Genomic DNA, 27,871 nt, shown 5'->3' on the forward strand with positions numbered 1-27,871 from the left:
TGATCCTGGGAATTACACACCAATGGTCTTACCTCCAATAAGAGGGAAATTGGTTGAAAGAGGAAATAAAGAGCTTTAGTGGAGGGCATCTTCTACTGAGAGGAAAGGACACAATCATGAATCCTCTGCTGAGATAGTCAGATGCAAACAGACACCTTGCACGTGATGTAAGAACAAAGCAGTACAGCTTCTGTAAAGAAAAATCGTGTATTTCTAATCCACTGGAATTCTTTGAATGTATCAGTGAATTATGAGTAAAGGACAGCTGGTAGATATGTGGACTTCAAAAAGGTTTTGACTAAGTCTTTCAACAAGAGCCTATTCAGGAAACTAATTAGACATGGGATGAAAAGTAAAGTAATAGTATAACCTGGCTACGAGACAGAGTAGGAATAAATGGTCAGTTTTCAACATGGCTAAATATTAACAGTAGAGTGCCCTAGCAATCTGCAGTGGGAACAATATTGTTCAACATTCATTGGTCTGGAAAAGGGGGTTAACAGTTAAGTGGCAAAATCTGTGGATGACACAAAATTATTTAAGAATTGGATAGTTTTATGACTAGAGAAAAGCTGTGAGGAATGCCAGAGTGACCTAACCAATTTAGGCAAACGAGCAGCACAAATACCAATGAAACATGATGACTAATGCAAGACAATGGACTACTCACATACATTGCTGGTTTCTAAATGAATGGTAATCACTTAAGGAAAAACATGGAAGTCATGCTGAACAATTTAATGAAAAATTTGGTCAAAGCACAACAGGCAATTGCAGCAACCAAAACACTCAGGTAGGAGTATACAAATTCCATTACACACTAGTACATGGCTCACCTGGAATACTGCATTCAACCTCTGGTTGGTCACCTCATCTAAAAAACATAAGGCGGGGGCAGAGGGGAGATTCAGAGAAGAGGACAAAAAATGAGGAATGGGGAGACCTCTATAGCAAGAGATTGAAAAGAATAAGACTGCTCAATTTAGAGACAGCATAAATATAGAACAAATGAATGATATACAGGAAAAGAAATCAGGCACTCACGGTGATCCCTTCTCAGAATATACGAATAAGAGTGCTATCCAATGAACTGAAAGCCAATAATTTAAAACTGATAAAAAGAAATATTATCTTTAAACCAAATTATGTAATTGATCTGTCAAACTCAATGCCACAGACAACTCTGAATTCAACAGCTTAGAAGGATTCAAGAAAATTAGACATATATAAAGGATAATAAGAACATTTACAGTTACAGTAGACAAGATAAAAATCAGAGACACAAATGTTTATGTTTCAGGATGTGTAACTCTTTAGTCAAGGACAAGAGTTAGGAGGAAACTATCGCATCCCCTAAAGGCAGGTTATTCCAGTACTGTTCTGCATGTGGCTTCTTGCACTTTGCTCTGAAACATCCAGTTCTGTCCTCTGTCAGACACACAACACTGGACAAAATGAACTAATCATCTGATTTGGCATGGCAATTCATATTATGAATTATGAATCATCCTAGGATCCAATTATTACTTACATAAGAACTATAATTCTTTATCTTAAATTTCCTTAGTATCACTTACATTCCCTTCTTTCTCACCTGAGTGTTCTTCACTACAGACCACTGAAAATACTGAAAATACATTGAACATATTTGAATACTGACTATATTTTAAACAAAAGCTTTATTTGTTTAAACATTGAGAAATTTATTTAAAAACACAAGTTTTGAAGTCAGCTTTAAAAAAACCCAAAAACAGCGGAATTGGAATGCTAACCAAAATATGACTACAGGTTACAAAGCTTATTGTAGTAAACACAAATGAGTCTCTATTGTGTGTACAAATTACATGATGAATTGTTTACATAAACAGAACCAATACATTTAAATATCACAAAAGAAACCACATAGTAACATTAAAGGAGTTTTGTATACCAGTGGGATAAGGAGAGGGGAAAATGAATGGCTTTTTAGAAAAAAGAAATTATGTATTTTCAAAAAAATAAAGAAAGTCTATTTTCATAATTACAAAAAATACTTAAATTGTATCATAGTTCAGTTCCTCATTGCCAACATGGCATTTATGTCCCAAATGAGATTCCGTAATTGATCCATAATTTGCTTCAGCTGCTGATTCTTCTGTTTCAGTTTCTGTGAAAAGAAAGAATTTATCAAGTGGTGTTTGATCAAGCCCAGACTATGTAATTGGAATTTCAATTAAAAAAAATAATCATACTACATAATGTAGCACAGGGGGTTTATTCTCACACATCAGTGCTCCCATCGTCATCAACTGAATGCCATGCTCTCTTTAAAATGTATTCTTAGAGGATTAGAAAAACCAGGAATTAAGGAGTGCTGTGGGAATACTGTTTCTTTTCTCAACAGTCTTTTGGTCAGAACCCTTGTCTCTCACAAAACAAACAAGCTCCTTTAAAAACTGAGTGCTTGTGGGCATCAGAAGATATTAGCAAAGCCCTTAAAGCAACAAAAGCATGTTTCTGTAGGAAGAAAAAACTTCACAGTCTGAACTAGTTAAAAGGTGTAAGGGGGAAACAGGTAAATTTATGTGAACATATTTTGTGTGAATTGAGTGCTTAGAAAAGTGTGGATTAGTAGTACAGTAGAATCTCAGAGTTACAAACACCAATTAAGGAACTGACCGGACAACCATACACCTCATTTGGAATAGGAAGTACGCAATCTGGCAGCATCATAGACTTCCCCCTCCCCCACAAAAGAAAGAAAATACAAAACAGTACTGTGTTAAACATAAACTAAAAAAAATAAAGGGAAAGTTTAAAAAAAAATTGACAAGGTAAGGAAACTGTTTCTGTGCTTGTTTCATTTATATTATGATGGTTAAAAGCAGCATTTTTCTTTGGCATAGAAAAGTTTCAAAGCTGTAGTAAGTCAATGTTCAGTTGTGAACTTTTGAAAGAACAACCATAACATTTTGTTCGGAGTTACGAACATTTCAGAGTTCTGAACAACCTCCATTCCCGAGGGGTTTGTAACTGAGGTGGTCTGAACCAGGCATAGTGTGAGGAAAAGAGCTGTTCAAGTTTTTTCAACAGCTCTCCCAAAGCAGCTCAACCCCGATTTACAACTGATGTGCAGGCCAGCAAATAGGGCATCCTATTCATTCTACATTCTGCGGTACACAAATACCGTAGGGTTAGGGGACCAGCAAAATCAGGGCTTGTCTATATTTAGAGTGCTGCAGCTGTGGTGCTCTAGTGCATAGTGAAAAGGCTATCTATGCCAACAGGAGAGCTTCTCCCATCAGCATACGTACTCCACCTCTCTAAGGGCTTGTCTACATTACAGCGCAGGGTCAATCTAAGATATGCAACTTCAGCCACGTGAACAGCGTAGCTGAAGTCGACGTACTTAGATCTACTTACTGCGGTGTCTTCACTGCGGTAAGTTGACAGCTGACGATGTCCCGTCGACTCCACTTGCGCTCCTTGTTCTGGTGGAGTACCGGTGAGTTGACAGGAGAGTGCTCAGCAGTTGATTTATCGCATCTATACTAGACGCGATAAATCGACCCTCACTGGATCGATCGCTGCCTGTCGATCCAGCGGATAGTGTAGATAGGCCCTAAGAGGCAGTAGCTATGTCGACAGGAGAAGCCCTCCCATCAAACTAAGTTCTTCCCCGCAGAAAATATATTTCTGCCCAAGAGATGCTGCAGTTCTGCCTTTCGCCCACCAGAGGCTGCTGTGGCATCAGAACAGTTAGCAGCATGAATGCAGCTGGCTGTTCTGGCACCACAGTGGCCTCTGGTGGGCAAAAGGTGGAACTGTAGCACTTCTGGGGCAGAATACATTTTCTGTGTGTGTGGGGGGGGGGGAATCTGTGCATGCCCAGTGGCAGAGAATTCCCCCAGGAGTAGAACTTCATCAGAGCACCCTGCCTGCGGAGCCAGATTAGGACAGCGTGGGGCACACAGGGCTGCTGCGGGGGTGTCAGATACTGGGGTTCAGAATGGCTAGTGGGGGAACAGACTGAGGCATGGACTCAGGAGCTAGTGGGGTGACAGCGTTGAGCCTGAAGATGGGGGAGGAGGCTGCAGAGACCCATGGGGATGGGGAGTACGGGGACAGGGGCAGATGTACCTGACTGAATGGGGGAGTCTCCTCAATTCCCTAACAATCCCAACCCTTCCCCCCACGAAAAACCTATACTATATTTCTCCCACCCACACCCCGCAACCCTCCAGGTTCACTCCAGGCTCCTTCCCTCTCCCTCAACTCCTCCATTACCCCTGACGCCCCCCAAGCCTTTGCGCTGCTTCTGACAGATGCAGGAAATACAGTTCTGTATTTTAATTTAAATGAATTACTCAAAGTTCTGTATTAATATGCCTAATAAGGAATCTATTTGTCAAAAAAACTCTACCAGAATCAGGTTTTTTGGACTGTATTGTTACAGACATACTTGCTAGCAGACATTTTGAAATAAATTATCAAAATAATGGAAACTGGCACCATTATATTGCGTTATTTTGACAAATAAAATATGCACTATTTTGCAGAATTTTAAAATATTGTGTGCAGAATTTTTAATTTTTTTGGTGCAGAATTCCCCCAGGAGTATAAACTGCACAAAAACAAAATGAGAAATGACTGCTTAGGAAGGAGTACTGAAAAAAAGAATCTGGGTGTTATATTGGAGCACAAACTAAATATGAGTAAACAATGAAATTCCGTTGCAAAAAAGCAGACATTATTCTGGAATGTATTAACAGGAGTGTTGCAAGCAAGACACTAGATGTAATTTTTCCATTCAGCACTGATATGGCCTCAACTGAAGTACTGTGTCCAGTTCTGGGCACCACACTTCGATGTAGATAAAGTGGAGAAAGTCCAGAGGAGAGCAACAAAGGTGACTAAACGTCTAGAAAATATGACCTACAAGGAAAGACTGAAAAAAATTGGGTTTGTTTAGTCTGGAGAACAGAAGACTGAGAGGGGACAGGATAACAGTCTTCCAGTACATAAAAGATTGTCATAAAAAAGAGGGTGATAAATTGCTCTCATTATCCACTGAGGACAGACAAGCAGTAATGGGGTTAAATTGCAGCAAGGGAGATTTAGGTTAGACATTAGGAAAAACTTCCTAAGTGTAATGGTAGTTAAGCACTGAAACAAATTACCTAGGGAGGTTATAGAATCTCTGTCATTAGAGGTTTTTAAGGAGAGGTTAAACAAACACCTGTCAGAGAGGTCTAGATATAGTACTCAGTTTTGCCTCAGTGCAGGGGACTGGACTAGATGGCCTACTGAGATCCTTTCCAGTCCTACATTTCTATTATTATTAATTTATTTTGTTAAAAGAAAGCTTAAACATTTATGAAATTCCACAAGATCATGCCAAGGAGGTTTAAAAAACCAATTTGCATACAAGTAAAACAACAAGGGTAAAAACATGTCATAAAACTATCAAACACACAGTAAATACAGACAGTTATGTTTATTAACAGTTAAAGATTGCAAATAAATGTGCATAAATTCACAGTATAACATTATACAGGATTTAATATATACAATCCCTCTACATCAACATATAAGAAGATAAAATACAACAGAAAAGCTTTCAGTTGCTTTTCTCTCAATTCACATGCTGTCCCCATGTTTTTGCCTATACAGTGTGTGAATAAATATAGGGTTTTATGTAATATCTTTCCCTCTCTAATTGGGAATTGAAAAGTTCAAACATCAAAGAAATATTTTCAGTGGATTTTCTGGTATTTCCCTCTACCACTTATTTTAATTACTTGGAATCTAGATATTTCTTTTGTTCAGTTGTTTTCTGTCTATTTTACATATACCTGTACTGCTTTCTGCTTAGTATTTACACATACGTCTATTCCAACCCTTCAAATATTTAATCCTATCTTTATGTTTTACAATTTGAAGGACCAACTACTTGTGCTTTAGTGATGCTGTATATTTTAGTAACCTTTCTACACTGATTTGAATAAAATTTTAATTAGTAACTATACCTGCCATTCAGACTGAAAATTTAACAGCATCTTTAGCATATCTGATACATTTTCTTGAACCAGTTAGTGTATCATAAATGCTACACTTGACAAAAGAAAAGTTCTTCTTCAATTTCTCGAAATACAAAAAGCAGACCCTTTTTTTTTTCTTTCTTCAAACAAGGAATTTATTACTCATGAAAGGTGTTGGAGTGGCAGCCCTACAGTTCATTATTAATCCACAACATAGTTCTGATAATATTTTCACATCTTACATTGTATATACATTCTGCTATCCACCATTCCTGGAGAAGCTTCAAAGCCACAGAGAACCCAACTATGATCTCATCCCAATCTGCTCGCCAAATACTAAATAGAACTACTAGGTACAAACCCAAATGTACCTCATTCATGAAAATCTCACTGCACTGGCTAGGAAACACTGTAGAGAGCAACACAGTTTTGATTGTTGGGGTGCCTTAACTCCGCAATCAACCAGTAGAACAAAATCAAAAATTGCTGAACAAACCGGATGTGCCATGTTTGTCTTTCTGCCACAGGACAGAAGCGACTTTGTCTGTACAAAGTGCAAGCTGGTCTCCATATTGGAAGAGAAGGTTCAAGGTCTGGAGAAACAAGTATCGACCCTGCGTTGCGTAAGAGAAACGGAAGATTTCCTGGACAGACGTCAGGATATGCTTCTACGAACACAGTGTTCTGAAGATTCAGAGCAGGCTGCGCAGCGGGGACAGGAGGACAGTGAAGAAATTTGGCAGCATGTGACCTCCAGAAGAAGAAAGGGGTGCATCCATGTACCAGCAACGCAGATACAGGTAAGCAACCGTTTTCATGTTCTCTCCACAGGAACTAATGCGGAGAGTGGACTAGATGATACATCTGAGGGAAGGGAACAGAAGGAGACTCCGCCAATTGAAAGGCACGAGATGCACTGTCTTAGGGATCGGGGTTCCATGACCACCACTCCAAAGAGAAAGAGGCAGGTGGTGGTGGTCGGGGACTCTCTCCTCAGGGGGACTGAGTCATCTATCTGCCGCCCCAACCGGGAAAACCAAGAAGTCTGCTGCTTGCCAGGAGCAAGGATTCACGATGTGACGGAGGGACTGCCGAGACTCATCAAGCCCTCGGATTGCTACCCCTTCCCGCTTCTCCACGTGGGCACCAATGATACTGCCAAGAATGACCCTGAGCGGATCACTGCAGACTACGTGGCTCTGGGAAGAAGGATAAAGGAGTTTGAGGTGCAAATGGTGTTCTCATCCATCCTCCCCATCAAGGAAAAGGCCTGGGTAGAGACCGTCGAATCGTGGAAGTCAATGAAGGGCTACGCAGGTGGTGTTGGAGAGAAGGCTTTGGATTCTTTGACCATGGGATGGTGTTCCAAGAAGGAGGAGTTCTAGGCAGAGACGGGCTCCACCTCCCAAAGAGAGGGAAGAGCATCTTTGCAAGCAGGCTGGCTAACCTAGTGAGAAGGACTTTAAACTAGGTTCACAGGGGAAGGAGACCAAAGCCCTGAGGTAAGTGGGGACATGGGATACTGGGAGGAAGCACGAGCAGGAGAGCGCGAGAGGGGAGGGCTCCTGCCTCATACTAAGAAAGCAGGACAAACACCAAGTTATCTCAAGTGCCTATACACAAATGCAAGAAGCCTGGGAAATAAGCAGGGAGAACTGGAAGTCCTGGCACAGTCAAGGAATTATGATGTGATTGGAATAACAGAGACTTGGTGGGACAACTCACATGACTGGAGTACTGTCATGGAGATGGATATAAACTGTTCAGGAAGGACAAGCAGGGCAGAAAAGATGGGGGAGTTGCACTGTATATAAGAGAGCAGTATGACTGCTCAGAGCTCCGGTATGAAACTGTAGAAAAACCTGAGAGTCTCTGGATTAAGTTTAGAAGTGTGAGCAGCAAGGGTGATGCAGTGGTGGGAGTCTGCTATAGACCACCGGACCAGGGGGAAGAGGTAGATGAGGCTTTCTTCTGGCAACTCACGGACGTTACAAGATCGCAAGCCCTGGTTCTCATGGGAGACTTCAATCACCCTGATATCTGCTGGGAGAGCAATACAGCGGTGCACAGACAATCCAGGAAGCTTTTGGAAAGTGTAGGGGACAATTTCCTGGTGCAAGTGCTGGAGGAACCAACTAGGGGCAGAGCTCTTCTTGTCCTGCTGCTCACAAACCAGGAAGAATTAGTAGGGGAAGCAAAAGTGGATGGGAACCTGGGAGGCAGCAACTGTGAGCTGGTCGAGTTCAGGATCCTGACACAAGGAAGAAAGGAGAGCAGCAGAATATGGACCCTGGACTTCAGAAAAGCAGACTTTGACAACCTCAGGGAACTGATGGGCAGGATTCCCTGGGAGAATAATATGAGGGGGAAAGGAGTCCAGGAGAGCTGGCTGTATTTTAAAGAATCCTTATTGAGGTTACAGGGACAAACCATCCCGATGTGTAGAAAGAAGAGTAAATATGGCAGGCGACCAGCTTGGCTTCACAGTGAAATCCTTGCTGATCTTAAACACAAAAAAGAAGCTTACAAGAAGTAGAAGACTGGACAAATGACCAGGGAAGAGTATAAAAATATTGCTTGGGCATGCAGGAGTGAAATATGGAAGGCCAAATCACACCTGGAGGTGCAGCTAGCAGGAGATGTTAAGAGTAACAAGAAGGGTTTCTTCAGGTATGTTAGCAACAAGAAGAAAGTCAAGGAAAGTGTGGGCCCCGTACTGAATGAGGGAGGCAACCTAGTGACAGAGGATGTGGAAAAAGCTAATGTACTCAATGCTTTTTTTGCCTCTGTCTTCACAAACAAGGTCAGCTCCCAGACTACTGCACTGGGCAGCACAGCATGGGGAGGAGGTGACCAGCCCTCTGTGGAGAAAGAAGTGGTTTGGGACTATTTAGAAACGCTGGACGAGCACAAGTCCATTGGGCCAGATGCGCTGCATCTGAGAGTCCTAAAGGAGTTGGCGGATGTGATTGCAGAGCCATTGGCCATTATCTTTGAAAACTCATGGTGTTCAGGGGAGGTCCCGGATGACTGGAAAAAGGCTCATATAGTGCCCATCTTTAAAAAAGGGAAGAAGGAGGATCCTGGGAACTACAGGCCTGTCAGCCTCACCTCAGTCCCTGGAAAAATCATGGAGCATGTCCTCAAGGAATCAATTCTGAAACACTTAGAGGAGAGGAAAGTGATCAGGAACAGTCAGCATGGATTCACCAAGGTCAAGTCATGCCTGACTAATCTAATTGCCTTCTGTGACGAGATAACTGGCTCTGTGGATGAGGGGAACGCAGTGGACGTGTTGTTCCTTGACTTTAGCAAAGCTTTCGACACAGTCTCCCACAGTATTCTTGCCAGCAAGTTAAAGAAGTATGGGCTGGATGAATGGACTATAAGGTGGATAGAAAGCTGGCGAGATTGTCGGGCTCAACGGGTAGTGATCAATGGCTCCATGTCTAGATGGCAGCCGGTATCAAGTGGAGTGCCCCAAGGGTTGGTCCTCGGGCCGGTTTTGTTCAATATCTTTATTAATGATCTGGAGGATGGTGTGGATTGCACCCTCAGCAAGTTTGCAGATGACACTAAACTGGGAGGAGAGGCAGATACGATGGAGGGTAGGGTTAGGATACAGAGGGAGCTAGACAAATTAGAGGATTGGGCCAAAAGAAATCTCATGAGTTTCAACAAGGACAAGTGCAGAGTCTTGCACTTAGGACGGAAGAATCCAATGCACCGCTACAGACTAGGAACGAATGGCTTGGCAGCAGTTCTGCAGAAAAGGACCTAGGGGTTACAGTGGACGAGAAACTGGATATGAGACCACAGTGTGCCCTTGTTGCCAAGAAGGCCAATGGCATTTTGGGGTGTATAAGTAGGGGCATTGCCAGCAGATCGAGGGACGTGATCGTTCCCCTCTATTCGACATTGGTGAGGCCTCATCTGGAGTACTGTGTCCAGTTTTGGGCCCCACACTACAAGAAGGATGTGGAAAAATTGGAAAACGTCCAGCGGAAGGCAACAAAAATGACTGGGGGACTGGAACACATGACTTATGAGGAGAGGCTGAGGGAACCAGGATTGTTTAGTCTGTGGAAGAGAAGAATGAGGGGGGATTTGATAGCTGCTTTCAACTACCTGAAAGGGGGTTCCAAAGAGGATGGCTCTAGACTGTTCTCAGTGGTAGCAGATGACAGAACAAGGAGTAATGGTCTCAATTTGCAGTGGGGGAGATTTAGGTTGGATATTAGGAAAACCTTTTTCACTAGGAGGGTGGTGAAACACTGGAATGCGTTACCTAGGGAGGTGGTGGAATCTCCATCCTTAGAGGTTTTTAAGGCCAGACTTGACAAAGCCCTGGCTGGGATGATTTAGTTGGGGATTGGTCCTGCTTTGAGCAGGGGGTTGGAGTAGATGACCTCCTGAGGTCCCTTCCGTCCCTGATATTCTATGATTCTATGATGGAGAACGCTGAAATCCTGATACACAAGAAATGTTTACTCCTGAACTATTTGTTACTTGGGGCCAAATAGCAAACACACTGCATTTTATGGAGCAATCTAGTAATACAAGCTTCACATGGACAAAGCAACATATTTTCTGCGTCATGCAAGTCAATCTGAACTTTGTTACCTTATTTACTTCCATGATTTCCCTTCTTTCCTCACTAGCAAAACGAAGCTGGCTTGCAACACCACGATCATCATGCTTGGATCCATCCTCCTCAACATATGGAATAAGTTGCTATGAAGGTGAACCAAATGTTAAAGTTCAAGTAAAAAACTATTTTTGCTATGTATGGTAAAAATTTGAAGAGAACGATAGTATATGCTCCAGAACTATGGGGCCAAAATAAACTTCTCATCTACATTTATGGCAATACAGTCAAAATGAAGCATTTCTGTGCCAATGTCATTTCCATTATAAACCTCTGCTCTCAGTAGTTTAAATACATTAAACAGAAATCTTAACAAGTTTCCTGATCTGAAGCTTATGTTTGTAAATGTTTAGTATTTAGAGAGTATTTAGGACTATTTAGTATTATTATTTTAATACTGTCAAGCTTGTAAACAGTATTTTTTACAGAATCAAGGAACAGAAGAAACTGATTTTAAAATATGCTAACCCTGCAGCTCTCATTCAGTGGGCAATGGGAGCTCTGCACTGGAATATATGCAAATACAGAGTTCTTAATCTGAACCACTCCTTTGTTTCCCTTTTTTTTGGGGGGGGGAGGGGGGAGTAAGTGAGAAGAGGGAAAGAGGAACAGTGGCAGACAGAGGATAAGAAGGAAAGTTTCTTTTTACAGGTGTGCAATATTAGGGCCAGATTGTCCTTAGCCTTTGGAAAGAGAGCAAAGACATCATTGCTTTCTCTGGGAGTTCAAATTGCCTAAGGGACATGGCTTACTCAACACCTCCCTTCCCCCGCAAAGGCCCACAGAATGGCTCCAGCAAGCACCGCCGTACACCAGGGAAGGGTATTGTGCTTCAAATAGGCACAATGCCTCATAGACATATGCTTGGGCCACTGCAGCTTTATGCAGGCCTCAACATGGGCTGTGGTTTAAAAGAGGCAAAATCTAGCCTTTAATATTTTAAGAAGTCTATATTATGATGTCTTTGTATTTTTGACCATTATAGGTTGATTCAAATAGAAAGATCTTAACAGAAAAATATGTCAAATATGAATTTTGTCTTAAATATTTTCCATTGTGATCAGATCAAATAACCCATGTTTCATCATTTCCTACAAACTGCCACTGTAAAGAGAAACAGTCTGAAACAAAATCTGATGAAGAGTCCTAAATGAACTTTAACACTCATATCCTTCCTTCAAAAGAAAATCCAACCAATTTGTATATAAAAATTATAGACAGAAGTATTTTTCTGCATAGCAAAAAAATACTACTCTGATTCAAAAGCAGTACCCTACAACAATTTAGAATTAGATCTTAGAGTTAATGGAACTTGTATGTGAAGGCACACAGTCCATTGTTTCGTCTTTAAACTCCCATTTCTGAAAAAAATTGAGAATATGGAACACTTCTAAATGTCAACACAATGTCTGAGTCCTCAGACGTTAGGCACTGAGAAAAGATGAAGCTGCTAGTAGAATAAGATCCTCTTAAATTTAAACAGAGAACAGCCAAAACTAAGACTAGTAATTACTGGAAATGTGTAAGGAGAAGACAAGGGTTAAGGATTAGGGAATAGGTTCTCAATCAAATGCACATTCATCTGTTATTCAGCTACATTGGAAACTGAACCATTTATGCTGAGGGAATGTGAAAGGAAGAGAAATCATGAATACTAAATCATTTATGCAGTCCAAATATATCTGTTAAACCTCAGATAGCATGATAATTTCCATCCTAACCCATTTTCAGACATTCATAACTTACTGAAACAGTTACCCCTTGTACCATAACTTTGCAGGATTGGTCTCTGTTTAAGGGAGGTTTTTATTTTTTTAAGTTGAGCAAAGACATTAAATGTATTTTAAAGTACAAGAGTGGAACCTCCCATCTTCCTCAGACATCCCCAATTTAAAAAAAAAATCAAATGCCTTTTTTTTTTTTTTTTTACAACTCTAGGAGTAAAATGGATGTGGGTAGGAAGTTTAAATTTGGCATGTAGGAGTCCTCATTCTAAAATTACCACCTTTGAATATACTGGTGAAAACTAGCTCTGATTTAACCTATTGAAAATTGAATTTCATGCACGTGAAATACATTTTGCACAGAATTCTCATTAATCTTGTTAAAGTGGATAGCCAATGAATTCCACACTGCATATGTGCATCTAAGCTGTACAGTGAAAATGTAATGAAAGTGCATGACTTATAATATTTGCATCCTATAAGGCAGAAGCTACTTAGCTACTAAGGTTCTCTGGAGGAGGGCTTCCTTTATTACCCTGCAAGGCAAGGAGAAGGCATTCTGGTAGCATACAGCCAAATATTCTACACTATGGAATTTCTTTGATCTCTAAACCAAATGTAATTTTTGATAAAAGTGACTAAGAACATTCAAATTGAACAGTTAAGCACTCAACATTCAGGAAATTCAGGCAAAGAAAGTTGGTAGCTAGGCCAGCTTCATAGTTAATTGCCTCACGTACTGATCTGTTGGTTGAAAAGGAGTTGAACAGTACAAGGATACCAACTATATTAACATATATAAATTGAAGAGAGATTTATTTTAGAACATTTAAGTAAATAAAGATTGCCAATGAAAACAGAGTATAGCAACAATGAAAAAAATTTTTTTTAAAGATGGTTCACATGTAATCTAAAGCCAGAATCCTGCAACTGGTTCTGATGGAATCAGTGGCAGGACGGGAGCTAAATTAATATAAATTAATTAATATAAGTAGAACACTATATTGTACTAGTATGTAATTAGAGACTACATCAAAAGCAATGCACAAGGGGACAGAGTTATGGTTATGCGACCTTTTCTTAATCTAGCTTTATTGATAGAATGTTAGTTATAGATATCTGGGAACTGGAAGAGTGCTTGACTTAACACACACACTTCCTTTTAAACCGGAGGACAATTTCTCTGCATTCACAATACAATACCATTTTGCTATATTCAGCCCAAATTCCACCTCTTCAAGATACTGTGTGTACCAACTGTACTTTTTCACTTTCATAATAGAAGATAATTAAAGGCCCTAAGAGGGAATATGACAAAGGGACACAAAATAGTGAATGGTCTAGTAGATTCAGCTTCTATTCACCCTGTCTCATAAAACACAAGAGGAACAAAATGAAACTCAAAGTTAGCAAACTCAAAACCAATAAAATGAAACTTCTTCCACACAAAGCACAATGAAACTCATTGCACAAGATATCACTGAGGCCATGAGATTAGAAGGAGTCAGAAAGGGATTGGACATTAATATGGATAACAAAATATCCATATATATAATAGCAAATGCTTAAAAAAAACCCAAATCCCATAAACAATCTCCAAGAAAGGATATAAATTTACATGCTATGGGGCATAAGTCAACTCCATCTATCAGGGGTTGGGAGGAAACTTTCCATGGAGCGGATTATCCCATAACAGCCTGCTGCAGGATTTCATGTACTTTTCTCTAAAGCGGGTGGTAATCTTGTCAGAGACTGGTCTAGATCAGAGGTGGGCAAACTATGTCCTGCAGGCCACATTTGGCCCGTGGGACTATCCTGCCCAGCCCCTGAGCTCCTGGCCTGGGAGACTGTCCCCCCTCCCCCGCAGCCACGCCGCCGCACTGCTTTGGGTGGTGGGGCTGCAGAGCTTTCTGCTGTGCGGTGCGGCTCCAGGCAGTAAGGAGCGGGGCGGGGGGAGAGGGGGTTAGATAGAGGGCAGGGGAGTTCGGGGGGTGGCCAGGGGCATGGAGAGGGGTTGGGGCGGTCAGAGGGCGGGGAACGGGGGTTGAATGGGGGCAGGAGTCCCAGAGGGGGCAGAGAGTAAGGAGAGGAGGGGTTGGATGGGGCGGTGGGGGGCAGTCAGGGCACAGGGAACAGAAGGAGTGGATGGGGTAGGGGTCCTGGGGGGCCAGTCAGGAAGGAGGAGGGGGTTGAATGAGGTGGTGGGGGGCAGCTAGGGGAGAGGGGTCCAGGGCAGTCAGGGAGAAGGGGTGTGGTTGGATGGGGCAGGAGTCCCAGGGGGGCAGTCAGGAAGGAGGGGGGAGGTTGGATGGGACGGTGGGGGACAGTTAGGGGCGGGGGATCCGGGGGTGATCAGGAGACCGAGAGAAGGGGGGTGGATGGGGCAGGGGTTCCCAGGGGGCCATCAAGGAATGGAGGGGTTGGATAGGGCAGGAGTCCCGGGGGGGGGGGGGGGGGGCTGTCAGGGGGCGAGAAGTGGCGGGGTCAAATAGGGAGCAGGGGCCAGGCCATGCCTCACTGTTCGGGGAGGCACAGCCTCCCCTAACCGGCCCTCCATACAATTTCAGAAACCCGATGCAGCCCTCAGACCAAAAAGTTTGCCCGCCTCTGGTCTAGATGGACCACTGGTCTGATCCTAAATTTCCTATATTTCTTTGTTCCTGTTTAGTGAATATTTTAAAACTTATAACACCATGTTTATATTAAACTGCCCACAAATACAAGAGTAAAACGGTGTAGAAAATTCAAAAATCTACTACTAGTAGTAACAGCAGCAGCAATAGTATCCAGAGGCCCAATGAGGATAGGTGCCCCATTGTGCTACGCAGTAAACTCAGAGTAAGTAGGGCATGTCTAAATTTCAAAGGAAAAAAGGTAGATTTGACAAAGATTAAAAAAATCAAGGAGAAACTCTCATTTTCTCTCAGGTTTTCTGTTTACTTTTGGAATTTTGGAATGGAAAAAAGATTTTCCATCCAGTGTTCTTCCTCTCACTTTTTCCCCACTGGAAAATAATTGGAAAAAGAAAAAATGTGAGAGAAAGTAGTGGATAAAAACCTCCACTCTAACTTTTTTTCCTCTAAATGTATTTCTTTCCCCTGGAAAAGCATAAAAAAAGATACACAGAAAGTAAGTTTTTCCCCAGTTTGTCTCTCTGTCTCACTCTCTCCCGCTTTTTAAAACAAAAAGCCCCAAAACCTTTTCTCCTTTTTTTCTACTGGGCAAAGACTACTCCAAAATCTGAAATGAAATTTAATTTCATTTAAAAAAATGTTTCAAATTTTTCATCCTTCCAAAAGTAAAAAAACCCTCATTCAATCTAAATGAAAAAAATTTAGTTCTCTTTTAATTTTTTTTTAAATTAAAAAAAACAGCTTCAAAATTTCAACCAGCTCCACAAAGTGACAATCTGTCCCCTGAAGAGTTTACAGCAGTGGTCCCCAAACTGTGGGGTGTGCCCCTCGGGGAGGAGCAGAGGAACATCGGGTGGGGGGGCGTGGTGGGGCCCAGGACAGCCCACACGGGGTGGGGAGGGAGTGCCACCCAGACCTGCTCTACCCCCAGCCCTAGCCTCAGTTCGGGTCCTGGTCATGGCTTCACCCCTGGCTGCGGCCCCAGCTGCAGTTCTGGCCTTGGCTCCCAGTCCCAGCCCCGGCCCCCAGTCCCACTCTTAGCCCCCATCTGTGGCTCTGCTCGTGGCCCCGGCTCCTGACTGTGGCTCCGGTCCTGCTCCCAGCCGTAGTTGTGGGGGTTGGGGGAGGGGCTGGACAGGTTCCGTTATGGGTAAGAGAGGCCACAAAAGAAAAAGTTGGGGGACCACTGGTTTACAGTCTTGTTTAAAATCAGAGACAACAGCTGAGTATAACAAGCAATCTGAAGGAATGGGTGCTACTGTAACATAAACAAACAATAAAAATCAGACCCAACAATCAAACATATCAAAGAAAATACTTACCTCTATGGGAACAGGATCTAGCCCTGCACAGTTTTCATTGCATTTGTCATAGACTAATCTCAGTTTCCTGAAGAGTATTGATAGCTGACGGAGATGTTCTTGCAGCTTTGCTAATCTGTCTTGGTATGTCCCAGTATGATAAGTAACACCATTTGGTAGCTTAAGAAGCCAAACAATTTAAAAAGGAAAACAGTTAACAAAATAAAACAAACAAAAAAAAGTTACTAAAACAAACTTTCTATCCTATCCCATCAACTAAAATGAAGTGTTTATAAAAAGTTCTTTTTTACTAGGGCTGTCGATTAATCGCAGTTAACTCAGCGATTAACTCAAAAAATTAACTGCGATTAAAAAATTAACAGTGATTAATCGCACTGTTAAACAATAGAATAAGAATACCAATTGAAATTTATTAAATATTTTGGATGTTTTTCTACATTTTCAAATATATTGATTTCTATTACAACACAGAATACAGAGTGTACAGAGTTCACTTTACATTATTATTTTTTATTACAAATATTTGCACTGTAAAAAAAAATAGTATTTTTCAATTTACCTCATACAAGTACTGTAGTGTAATCTCTTTATCGTGAAAGTGTAATTTACAAATGTAGACTTTTTTTGTTACATAACTGCACTCAAAAACAAAACAATGTACAACTTTGGAGCCTACAAGTCCACGCAGTCCTACTTCTTGTTCAGCCAATCGCTGAGACAAACAAGTTTGTATACATTTATGGGAGATACTGCTGCCTGCTTCTTATTTACAGTGTCACCTAAAAGTGAGAACAGGCATTCGCATGGCACTTTTGTAGCTGGTGTTGCAAGGTATTTATGTGCCAGATATGCTAAATATTTGTATGCCCCTTCATGCTTCAGCCATCATTCCACAGGACATGCTTCCATGCTGATGATGCTCATTAAAAAAATAACCCATTAATTAAATTTGTAACTGAACTCCTTGGGGGAGAATTGTATGTCTCCAGCTCTGTTTTACCTGCATTCTGCCATATATTTTATGTTATAGCAGTCTCGGTTGATGACCCAGCATATGTTCATTTTAAAGAACACTTTCACAGCAGATTTGACAAAACGCAAAGAAGGTACCAATGTGAGATTTCTAAAGATAGCTACAGCACTTGACCCAAGGTTTAAGAATCTGAAGTGCTGTCCAAAATCTGAGCGGGACAAGCTGTGGAGCATGCTTTCAGAAGTCTTAAAAGAGGAACTGGATGTGGAAACTACAGAACCCGAACTACCAAAAAAGAAAATCCAATCTTCTGCTGTTGGCATCTGACTCGGATGATGAAAATAAATATGCTTCGGTCTGCTCTGCTTTAGATCGTATTGAGCGGAACCTGTCGTCAGCATGGACACGTGTCCTCTGGAATGGTGGTTGAAGCGTGAAGGAACATATGAATCTTTAGCGCATCTGGCAAGTAAATATCTTGAGACACTGGCTATAACAGTGCCATGTGAATGCCTGTTCTCACTTTCAGGTGACATTGTAAACAAGAAGCGGTCAGCATTATCTCCTGCAAACTGTAATCAAAGTTGTTTGTTTGGATGATTGGTTGAAGTAGGACTGAGTGGACTTGTAAGCTCTAAAGTTTTACATTGTTTTATTTTTGAATGCAGTTATTTTTTGTACATAATTCTACATTTGTAAGTTCAACTTTCATGATAAAGAGGTTGCACTACAGTACTTGTATTAGGTGAATTGAAAAATACTATATCTTTTGTTTTTTACAGTGCGAACATTTGTAATAAAAATAATAATAATATAAAGTAAGCACTGTACACTTTGTATTCTGTGTTGTAATTGAAATCAATATATTTGAAAATGTAGAAAACGTCCAAAAATATTTAAATAAATGGTATTCTAGTCGCGCTGTTAAACAATAATAATTGCGATTAATTTTTTTAATCCTGTGATTAATCGCAATTAATTTTTGTAAGTTCTTGACAAACCTATTTTTTACATTTTTCTCTCCGACTAACAGTCATGGATGTTCCAGCCACTTTCTTTACATTAAAAATTTGCACCTTATCTGCTGATTTTATATGCCAAACCCAAGTCCTATGTAATCACAGACCCTTTATATAGTCAATAACTTCTTATTTAATATCTTCAAATAGTTTTTCAAATGCTAACATCTTTTCTATTGTGACTAATCAGAAGACTGTGCTCTCTGGTATCATACACAGATCTGACCACAGTAATCCACACACTTATGCCCCAGACATATTCAGTATATTAGGGAAAGAGGCTCCATAATGCAGAGTGCAGCAGTCGGCTCACTTAGCAAAGGCACTGGAGTCTGTATTCAGTTCATTTTAGTTAGTTATTTAAAAAAATAAAGTTTCAACAACATTTTTTAGGAAAAATATTTCTAAATTTTTCAATTATTGTTTCTGTTTATGACCAATTTATAAAGGATTGAAACTTTTTGAAAATTCAACATTTTGATGAAATAATTTTGTAGTTTTTTGGCATTTTTTGACCAGCTTTAATTTTAAAATTCATAGCTCTCTGTGGGGTTAACATTTGTTACCTAAGATCACTTCTCTCTCCACTGACAGCTAAATCCTACTGGAACCATGAAACTGTTTACCAAGAGAGGAGGATCATGACACAGATGAGAGAATGGGTGTCTGGACCTAGACTATGGAACTCACTCTTACAGAACTTCCAAAATTAGAGCTTAATACAAAATACACCTCATCAACTTAGCTTTTCCACAATAAGCTCTCTACACAGACACATATACACATTCATCACAAAACAAAATGTCTTCTACTTTTCAAGTTTCCCCACCAACGGAAATGAGAGAAAGAATTTGTTTCATTATTTTCATCTGGGAGGTGATCATACTCACAACTATAAATATGAATTCTGTAACTGAAGTTAAATCATGAATAGTGAGAGATCTCTGCATCTAGCTGGCCACCTCAGCCATGAATCAAAGTGATGAACTAAGGGTTTGTCTACACTTGCAGTGCTATAGTGCTTAATGAAAATGCTACCTACCAACAGGACACCTTTTCCACTCAGCATAGTCTATAGGTTTTAAACCTCCTAAGAGGAGGTAGCTATGTCAATAGGAAAAGCCCTCCCATTGACAAAGTGCTGTCTACACCAGGAGTTAGGTTGGCATAACTGCAGCACTCAGGGGTGCAAATTTTCCACACCCCTGAGCGATGTAGTTATACTGACATAAGTTTGTAGTGTAGACTAGGGCTCAGTGTCACATTTCTGTGGTTCGTAACAGAAAAGAAGAGGCTAGGGTGGATTTCCATAACACCAAATATTGAAAGGAAATACAGTCATAACTTTCTGCAAAAAGGACTCTACTATGAAATCCTGAGAACATAAGAAAGGCCATACTGGGTCAGAGCAAGGGTCCATCCAGCCCAGTATCCTGTCTACTCACAGTGGCAATGCCAGGTGCCCCAGAGGGAGTGAACCTAACAGGTAATGATTAAGTGATCTCTCTCCTGCCATCCATCTCCACCCTCTGACACACAGAGGCTAGGGACACCATTCCTTACCCATCCTGGCTAATAGCCATTAATGGACTTAACCTCCATGAATTTATCCAGTTCTCTTTTAAACCCTGTTATAGTCCTAGCCTTCACAACCTCCTATGGCAAGGAGTTCCACAGATTGACTGTGCACTGAGTAAAGAAGAACTTCCTTTTATTCCTTTTACAAGAAGGGTTTCTTCAGGTATGTTGGCAATAAGAAGAAAGCCCAGGAAAGTGTGGGCCCCTTACTGAATGAGGGAGGCAACCTAGTGACAGAGGATGTGGAAAAAGCTAATGTACTCAATGCTTTTTTTGCCTCTGTCTTCACAAACAAGGTCAGCTCCCAGACTACTGCACTGGGCAGCACAGCATGGGGAGGAGGTGACCAGCCCTCTGTGGAGAAAGAAGTGGTTCGGGACTATTTAGAAACGCTGGACGAGCACAAGTCCATTGGGCCGGATGCGCTGCATCTGAGAGTCCTAAAGGAGTTGGCGGATGTGATTGCAGAGCCATTGGCCATTATCTTTGAAAACTCATGGTGTTCAGGGGAGGTCCCGGACGACTGGAAAAAGGCTAATGTAGTGCCCATCTTTAAAAAAGGGAAGAAGGAGGATCCTGGGAACTACAGGCCTGTCAGCCTCACCTCAGTCCCTGGAAAAATCATGGAGCAGGTCCTCAAGGAATCAATTCTGAAACACTTAGAGGAGAGGAAAGTGATCAGGAACAGTCAGCATGGATTCACCAAGGGCAAGTCATGCCTGACTAATCTAATTGCCTTCTATGATGAGATAATTGGTTCTGTGGATGAAGGGAAAGCAGTGGACGTGTTATTCCTCGACTTTAACAAAGCTTTTGACACGGTCTCCTACAGTATTCTTGTCAGCAAGTTAAAGAAGTATGGGCTGGATGGATGCACTACAAGGTGGGTAGAAAGTTGGCTAGATTGTCGGGCTCAACGGGTAGTGATCAATGGCTCCATGACTAGTTGGCAGCCGGTATCTAGCGGAGTGCCCCAAGGGTTGGTCCTCGGGCTGGTTTTGTTCAATATCTTCATAAATGATCTGGAGGATGGTGTGGATTGCACCCTCAGCAAGTTTGCAGATGACACTAAACTGGGAGGAGCGGTGGATACGCTGGAGGGTAGGGATAGGATACAGAGGGACCTAGACAAATTGGAGGATTGGGCCAAAAGAAATCTGATGAGGTTCAACAAGGACAAGTGCAGAGTCTTGCACTTAGGCCGGAAGAATCCAATGCACCGCTACAGACTAGGGACTGAACGGCTAGGCAGCAGTTCTGCAGAGAAGGACCTAGGGGTGACAGTGGATGAGAAGCTGGATATGAGTCAACAGTGTGCCCTTGTTGCCAAGAAGGCCAATGGCATTTTGGGGTGTATAAGTAGGGGCATTGTCAGCAGATCGAGGGACGTGATCATTCCCCTCTATTCGACACTGGTGAGGCCTCATCTGGAGTACTGTGTCCAGTTTTGGGCCCCACACTACATGAAGGATGTGGAAAAATTGGAGAGAATCCAGCGAAGGGCAACAAAGATGATTAGGGGTGTAGAACACATGACTTATGAGGAGAGGCTGAGGGAACTGGGATTGTTTAGTCTACGGAAGAGAAGAATGAGGGGGGATTTGATAGCTGCTTTTAACTACCTCAAAGGTGGATCCAAAGAGGATGGATCTAGACTATTCTCAGTGATAGCAGATGACAGGACAAGGAGTAATGGTCTGAAGTTGCAGTGGGGGAGATTTGGGTTGGATATTAGGAAAAACTTTTCCACTAGGAGGGTGGTGAAACACTGGAATGCGTTACCTAGGGAGGTGGTGGAATCCCCTTCCTTAAAAGTTTTTAAGGTCAGACTTGACAAAGCCCTGGCTGGGATGATTTAGTTGGGATTGGTCCTACTCTGGGCAGGGGGTTGGACTAGATGGCCTCCAGAGGTCCCTTCCAACTCTGTTATTCTATGATTCTATGATTTGTTTTAAACCTGCTACCCACTAATTTCATTTGGTGGCCCCTAGTTTTGATATTATGGGAACAAGTAAATAACTTTTCCTTATTCACTTTCTCCACACCACTCATGATTTTATAGACCTCTATCATATCCCCCCTTAGTCTCCTCTTTTCCAAGCTGAAAAGTTCTAGCCTTTTTAATTTCTCCTCATATGGGACCTGTTCTAAACCCCTAATCATTTTAGTTGCCCTTTTCTGAACCTTTTCTAATGCCAGTATATTTTTTTGAGATGAGGGGACCACATCTGTACGCAGTATTCAAGATGAGGGGACCACATCTGTACGCAGTATTCAAGATGAGGGGACCACATCTGTACGCAGTATTCAAGATGTGGGTGTACCATGGATTTATATAAGGGCAATAAGATATTCTCCGTCTTATTCTCTATCCCTTTTTTAATGATTCCTAACATCCCGTATGCTTTTTGGACTGCCGCTGCACACTGTATGGACGTCTTCAGAGAACTATCCACGATGACTCCAAGATCTTTCTCCTGATTAATTGTAGCTATATTAGCCCCATCATATTGTATGTATAGTTGGGGTTATTTTTTCCAATGTGCATTACTTTACTTTACAGAAGTGGTTTTAGTACTGTTACATAACACAGAAAACATTTATTTTTGAATAACATTATTTCCCCTATATCTAAGTTAATTACTTCATTAAGTTGTACCAAATGCGTGAGCATTTCTTTAAGAGTTGAAAAGAGAACTAAGATAGACTGTATATATTTGCTAGTTATAGCTCAAAGGGTTTTAACAGCTCAAGGCTATGTGAATTGGATTGAATTTCATAGAAGACATGGTTTCTTTCATTGTGTTTAAATGTTGTAAAAATAATTTATTCAGAAATTATTTTTTGTATCCTCCCTTTCTGATCTAAGGAACATTTTCAGACAACTAGATTATGTCCTGTTAATAATAGTGTACAACCTGTACACTGGTTCTACTTTCTTATTTAGTCCACAAATAAATTGTTCTTTTTTCACCTTTACTTTTAACTTAAGGATAGCATCATATTAATGTCATTACAATAATAGAGGATTTGCAATACCTAATCTAACTGTATTGGCCATTGCTAAAAGCAATACTCCTTAAGGATACATATTTTTCTTGCAGTTATTTTACAAAACTTCTCACTTTACTTTTATTCAAATACAGTGAAGAAGCTCAAATGACTCTTCATAGTTAAATCTGGATTTTTAAAAAAATAACTTGTTCATTAAAAAATTATGCAACTCTAGTAAGATGCACAGTTCCTGAAAACCTCTTAGAAATGCAATAATTCTCAAGCTATAACTTTTTAATTTGTTATATATTAATTTACAAAGGCTATTCCACTTTGTTGGCCAAATTCTGTCTTATACTCAAAAACGTTTCTACTCAGCTCCCATTTACTTCAATGATTGTTGGATTCTTCCCACGGATACAAGTACCTGGCCTCTAGTATTTCTCTCACCTCCCAAAACAAGTGCTATGATACAACTAGCACAAGTAAAAACAAATAAAAATAAGCACAGTACTTCAACTCAGCAGGAGAAGAGCATAAGCAACCAAAAAATTATATATATATATATATATATATAAAATCCAAGCTTCCAAAGGGTCATTTCAAACAGTAGGAGAAGAGTGATGTTAACAGTTATTACAAATACCCTAACAATATGCAGTCTTTTTACAATATGCAGTGACCACTAGCAGCCATTAGTTTATTTTTAGACCCCACCGCTACAATGTGCTCCTCATAGAAGTGCTCCTGCCATCACTTAAGTCAGTAGGGTTCTGTGCAGGTGTAGGAGTTTACGTGAGCAAAGCTCCTTCCAAGATCTGGGACTGTTTAATTATGAACACAATGCTATTCTTCTTAACATCAGAATGCTTAAACTGGTTATGCAAGATGTAGAAGATGTGATATTGGATGCCATCTTAAAATTTTATGAGATGTTATCAAGCTCAGTATCAAAATGCTTTAGCAATAATTTCTGACATAAATACCTAGATATAGATAAAAAATTACAATATAAGAACGTTCAACTAAAAAATAAAATCATAGTCACAGGAAGAAATAAAAGGATTATATTCCAATTCATCTTCTCAGATTCTATTCTTTAAATACAATTACATCTTGGGGTTTATTTACTCAGTAACCAGCCTCACACTGAAAATTACTTGTACCACTTTCTGAGTATAAAAAGAGCGTTAAGAATTTCACCCAGTTTTGGATGGAAAATGTTATTCTATAGTAAGATGACCAAAAGATCTCTGGCAAAATAATCCCCAAAGGCCAGCAAGAATACAGAAAAGAAGTTAGCATACAAACAAATTTTGTTATTTCTTAAAAGAAAATAGAAACATAAAGACAAAAGTCTTACATTTAGCGTGTACCCACAGTACACTAAATGAGGATTTTCTCTAATTCACAATGCTCATGCAACCAGGATGGAAGAACAGATTTACAGAAATAATCCAACAGCAATATACAGACAACATATTCTCACCCCTGAAAACACTTTGGTCAAGAACTTGCTCTAAGCTAAACTACCCCCTCAAATACTGAAAACACTTTCTACACATGCTATGATGCATCCGATCACCTCCAAATGTATTACTTTTTTTTTTTTTTTTTTAAACAACTAGTTGGTAGGAGATAGGAAGGGAACAGAAGAGTATGAAAAGGGAAGGTCTTTCTGCATCTCACCTGCATATTCCTCAGTAGCTGAAAGATTTCCATTGTCCGAAATACAATATCCTGCACAGTCTCTTGGCCAATGCGACAGAGAGAAGCTGTGTTCACTTCTCGGGCTGCTTGAGCCTGTGGACCTGAGAAAGCACCAGGAGGCATCCCTGCCCCAGCGAGAGGAGGAGTGGACATGATCTGACTCCAATCAATCCCACAAAATAAGGCTGCACACAGACAGGGAGAAAGAGATGCTGAAGTATAGTTCATGAATGCTCAATTAAAACTCTGTATGGTTACTATACTGTTCCTTTCCTCATGACATCCCTATCCCAAACATGAAAAACAAACTACATTACTAAACAGGCAAAAGACAGATTGGTGTTTTAAACATCAGGTTTGAAATACCTTCAGCTTCCTTGAACCACAGGTTTATAACTCAGTAGGACGAATTCAATTCTAGCAACTTATATCTATGCCGTTCATACTATAAAGGAATTATTTGGATGAGTCTTGTCTCCTATCTGCTCTATGTGGATATGAAAGATTCTAGGGCACTTTTCCTACAAGTAGGAGTTTGTCCTAGTACCTTTGGCCAAAACTCCTTTCCTTCCACTGTTGTCTTGTACAACTGATGTCAGCCCAATTGCTGTCCTCACCACCTCAGAGGTGGCTGTTTTTCAGGCGGTATGTGTAGTCCGTGAGCAGCTTTGGGATGAAAGGTGTAATAAAAAGTTTAAAATAAATTCCATATCTAGATATTGTTTCATTAGGTTATCAAGCTCCTCTCTAGCACTCTAGATGCTTTACACACTGTACAAACATCTAGAAAAAGGCAAGCAGGCCGAAAACTTTCTACCCCAAGGAAGATGGTTCTGATGCCTGGGCACCATGTCAAAGCAGTAGGGTTGCCCAGCAGAAGCTTAGTGGGAAACAATGAGAGAACACATGGGCTCAACTACTCAGTTACTGTAAGGGCTGCACCACACCCAGTGTGTGGGGGTTATCAATCCCCATCCTTTCCTCCTGGCTGCAACATACTTGGAGGTCACTGGACTCTGAAGAGTGGAAGATGGCGGGAACCAATTCCCTATGCTCCTGCTTCTGGGGGGGGAGGGGCAGTTCCAGGGGAGGCAGGAGGCACAGTCCTTTAGTCCTGAGTCAGTGATGGGCAACCTGCGGTCCGTCAGGGTAATCCGCTAGTGGGCCGCAAGACAGTATGTTTACATCAACCGTCTGCAGGCCCGCACCACTTTCCACAGCTCCCGTTGGCTGGGAACGATGAATGGCAGCCACTGGGAGCTGCGGGCAGGCATGCCTGCAGACGGTTGATGTAAACAAACTGTCTCGCAGCCTGCCCGCAGATTACCCTGACGGACTGCAAGTTGCCCACCACTGTCCTGAGGGGTGGAGGTGTCAGTCAGAGACTTCAAGGGCAGTGGCTCTCAACCAGGAGAGAGGCATGCGTGGCGGGTGAATCCCTGGCTCAGGGAGGCTAGCCCCTGGCTGGACCACCCCTTCTGCCTGAGGCCCCGCCTCTCCCGCCGGAGCCCAGAGACCACCCCCTCCTGGCGTGGCAGCCAGCTTCCCCCCCACGCCTCCAGCCACCAATGCCCCGCTAGCCCCGAAACAACCGGCGGGTGAGCGGGCAGAGACCTCCCCCAGCCCCGGAATGCCAGGCAGGTGAGTGGACGGTGCCCCCCACAGCACCGGAGGGCTGGGCGGGCGGGCAGCATGGCCTCCCTCCCCCAACCCCAGATCACAGACCAGCCACCGTTAGCCCTCTAGCCCCCCCGCAGCACAACGCAGGAAGGAGTCTGGGGGAAGAGTGTGTGTGGGGCCATGCAAGGTTGTTTGGGGAGGCACAGCCTTCCCCTGCCTTCAATACTCGTGGCCCATGCGCAAATATCTTCCAGAGGTACATCAAGTCATCTAGATATTGCCTAGTTTTACAACAGGCTACATAAAAAGCACTAGCAAAGTCAGTACAAACTAATATTTCACACAGACAGTGAGTTGTTTATACTGCTGTACATACTATACACTGAAATGTACGTAAAATATTTATATTCCAATTGATTTATCTTATTATCATATGGCAAAAATGAGAACATAATCAATTTTTCAGTGATAGCGTACTGTGACACTTTTACACAAAGTAAAACTATTTCTGCATGCTTATTCTCCCCCCCGCCCCCACTGTTACTCTCACCTTCTTGTCAACTGTTGGAAATGGGCCATCCTATCACCACAAAAGCTTTTTTCTCCTGCTGATAACAGCCCACCTTAATTGATCACTCTCATTATAGTGTGTATGGCAACACCCATTTTTTCATGTTCTCTGTGTATATATCTCTTCCCTCTGTATTTTCCACTGCATGCATCGGATGAAGTGGGTTTTAGCCCACGAAAGCTTATGCTCAAATAAATTTGTTAGTCTCTAAGGTGCCTCAAGTCCTCCTGGTTCTTTTTGTGACACTTCTGTATTTTTATATCTAATTTTGTACGCAAGTAGTTTTTAAGTGAGGTGAAACTTCGGGGTACACAAGACAAATCAGACTCCCGGAAAGGGGTCCATTAGTCTGGAAAGGTTGAGACCCACCGCTGGAGGGGAGTGGAGGGTTGGGACAGTCCTCCACTTCATAGGGAGGGGAGACTTTCTCCCCTGTGGGGAATGCAGTCCTCGGGGGTGGGGGTGGGGGGTGAATCTGACCTCTTGTGGGGCAAGGAGTGTCCCAAGAACCTGTGGGGGGAGGAAGGGAAAAGGGTGGGGGGATTCCTGGCCCGGGGCGGGGAAGGCAGTCCTAACACCTCTGGGGAGGGGCACTGCTCTTCTCCGGGGGCGCGGGGAAGAAGGGCAGGGCAGGGCAGGGCTCCCCTCCGCCGAGGAGGTCGCTGAGAGCAGGCTGCAACCCTAGCCCGCTGCTGAGCTACTTACGGCGGGCGGGCGACAGCCGTCTCCGACCGGCGCGGCTAGTTACCCTGGAAACAACCAGGCGGAAGGAGATGACTGGACTAGAGACAGAAGCGGAAGGGAGGCCGCGCGGGAAGTGACGCCAGAGGAAGGGGCGGGGCGAGACGCGGCGCGTGGCTGGGAAGGCGGGAGCGGAGCGCGCGGGAGGGGGCAAATGCTGCGGCTCGGGGCGCTGGCGCGAGGCGGCTCGAGGCGCGGCGCGGCGCGTTGCGTTGCCCGCGGTCAGAGCCGTCCCTGTGGTCTCCAGGGCCGCGTCCCGGCTAGGGTGGAGGGTGCGATTTTTCGGGGGCGCGACTTGTTGGCCGGCCGAGAAACGCG

General features: G+C 42.3%; 1 protein-coding gene across 2 annotated transcripts; it reads right to left on the reverse strand.

The window, feature by feature from the left end:
• Positions 1 to 722: 722 nt before the first annotated feature.
• MED30 (mediator complex subunit 30) lies at positions 723 to 27,616 on the reverse strand. 2 transcript variants are annotated; one of them, XM_048841533.2, is made up of 6 exons: positions 27,518 to 27,615; positions 25,169 to 25,287; positions 24,601 to 24,806; positions 16,348 to 16,506; positions 10,644 to 10,754; positions 723 to 2,146 (listed from the first exon to the last, which is right to left on the reverse strand). In XM_048841533.2, exons 3-6 carry the CDS (start codon positions 24,772 to 24,774, stop codon positions 2,051 to 2,053), a joined length of 540 nt encoding a protein of 179 aa, XP_048697490.1. In that variant the 5' UTR covers positions 24,775 to 24,806; positions 25,169 to 25,287; positions 27,518 to 27,615; the 3' UTR covers positions 723 to 2,050. The 2 variants fall into 2 exon arrangements, with proteins under 2 accessions (XP_048697490.1, XP_048697489.1); XM_048841532.2 differs by lacking the exon at positions 25,169 to 25,287 and having other exon boundaries at positions 27,518 to 27,616.
• Between the last annotated feature and the right edge of the window lie 255 nt (positions 27,617 to 27,871).

Source organism: Caretta caretta, chromosome 2, assembly GCF_965140235.1.
Source record: "Caretta caretta isolate rCarCar2 chromosome 2, rCarCar1.hap1, whole genome shotgun sequence".
NCBI lineage: Eukaryota > Metazoa > Chordata > Testudines > Cheloniidae > Caretta > Caretta caretta.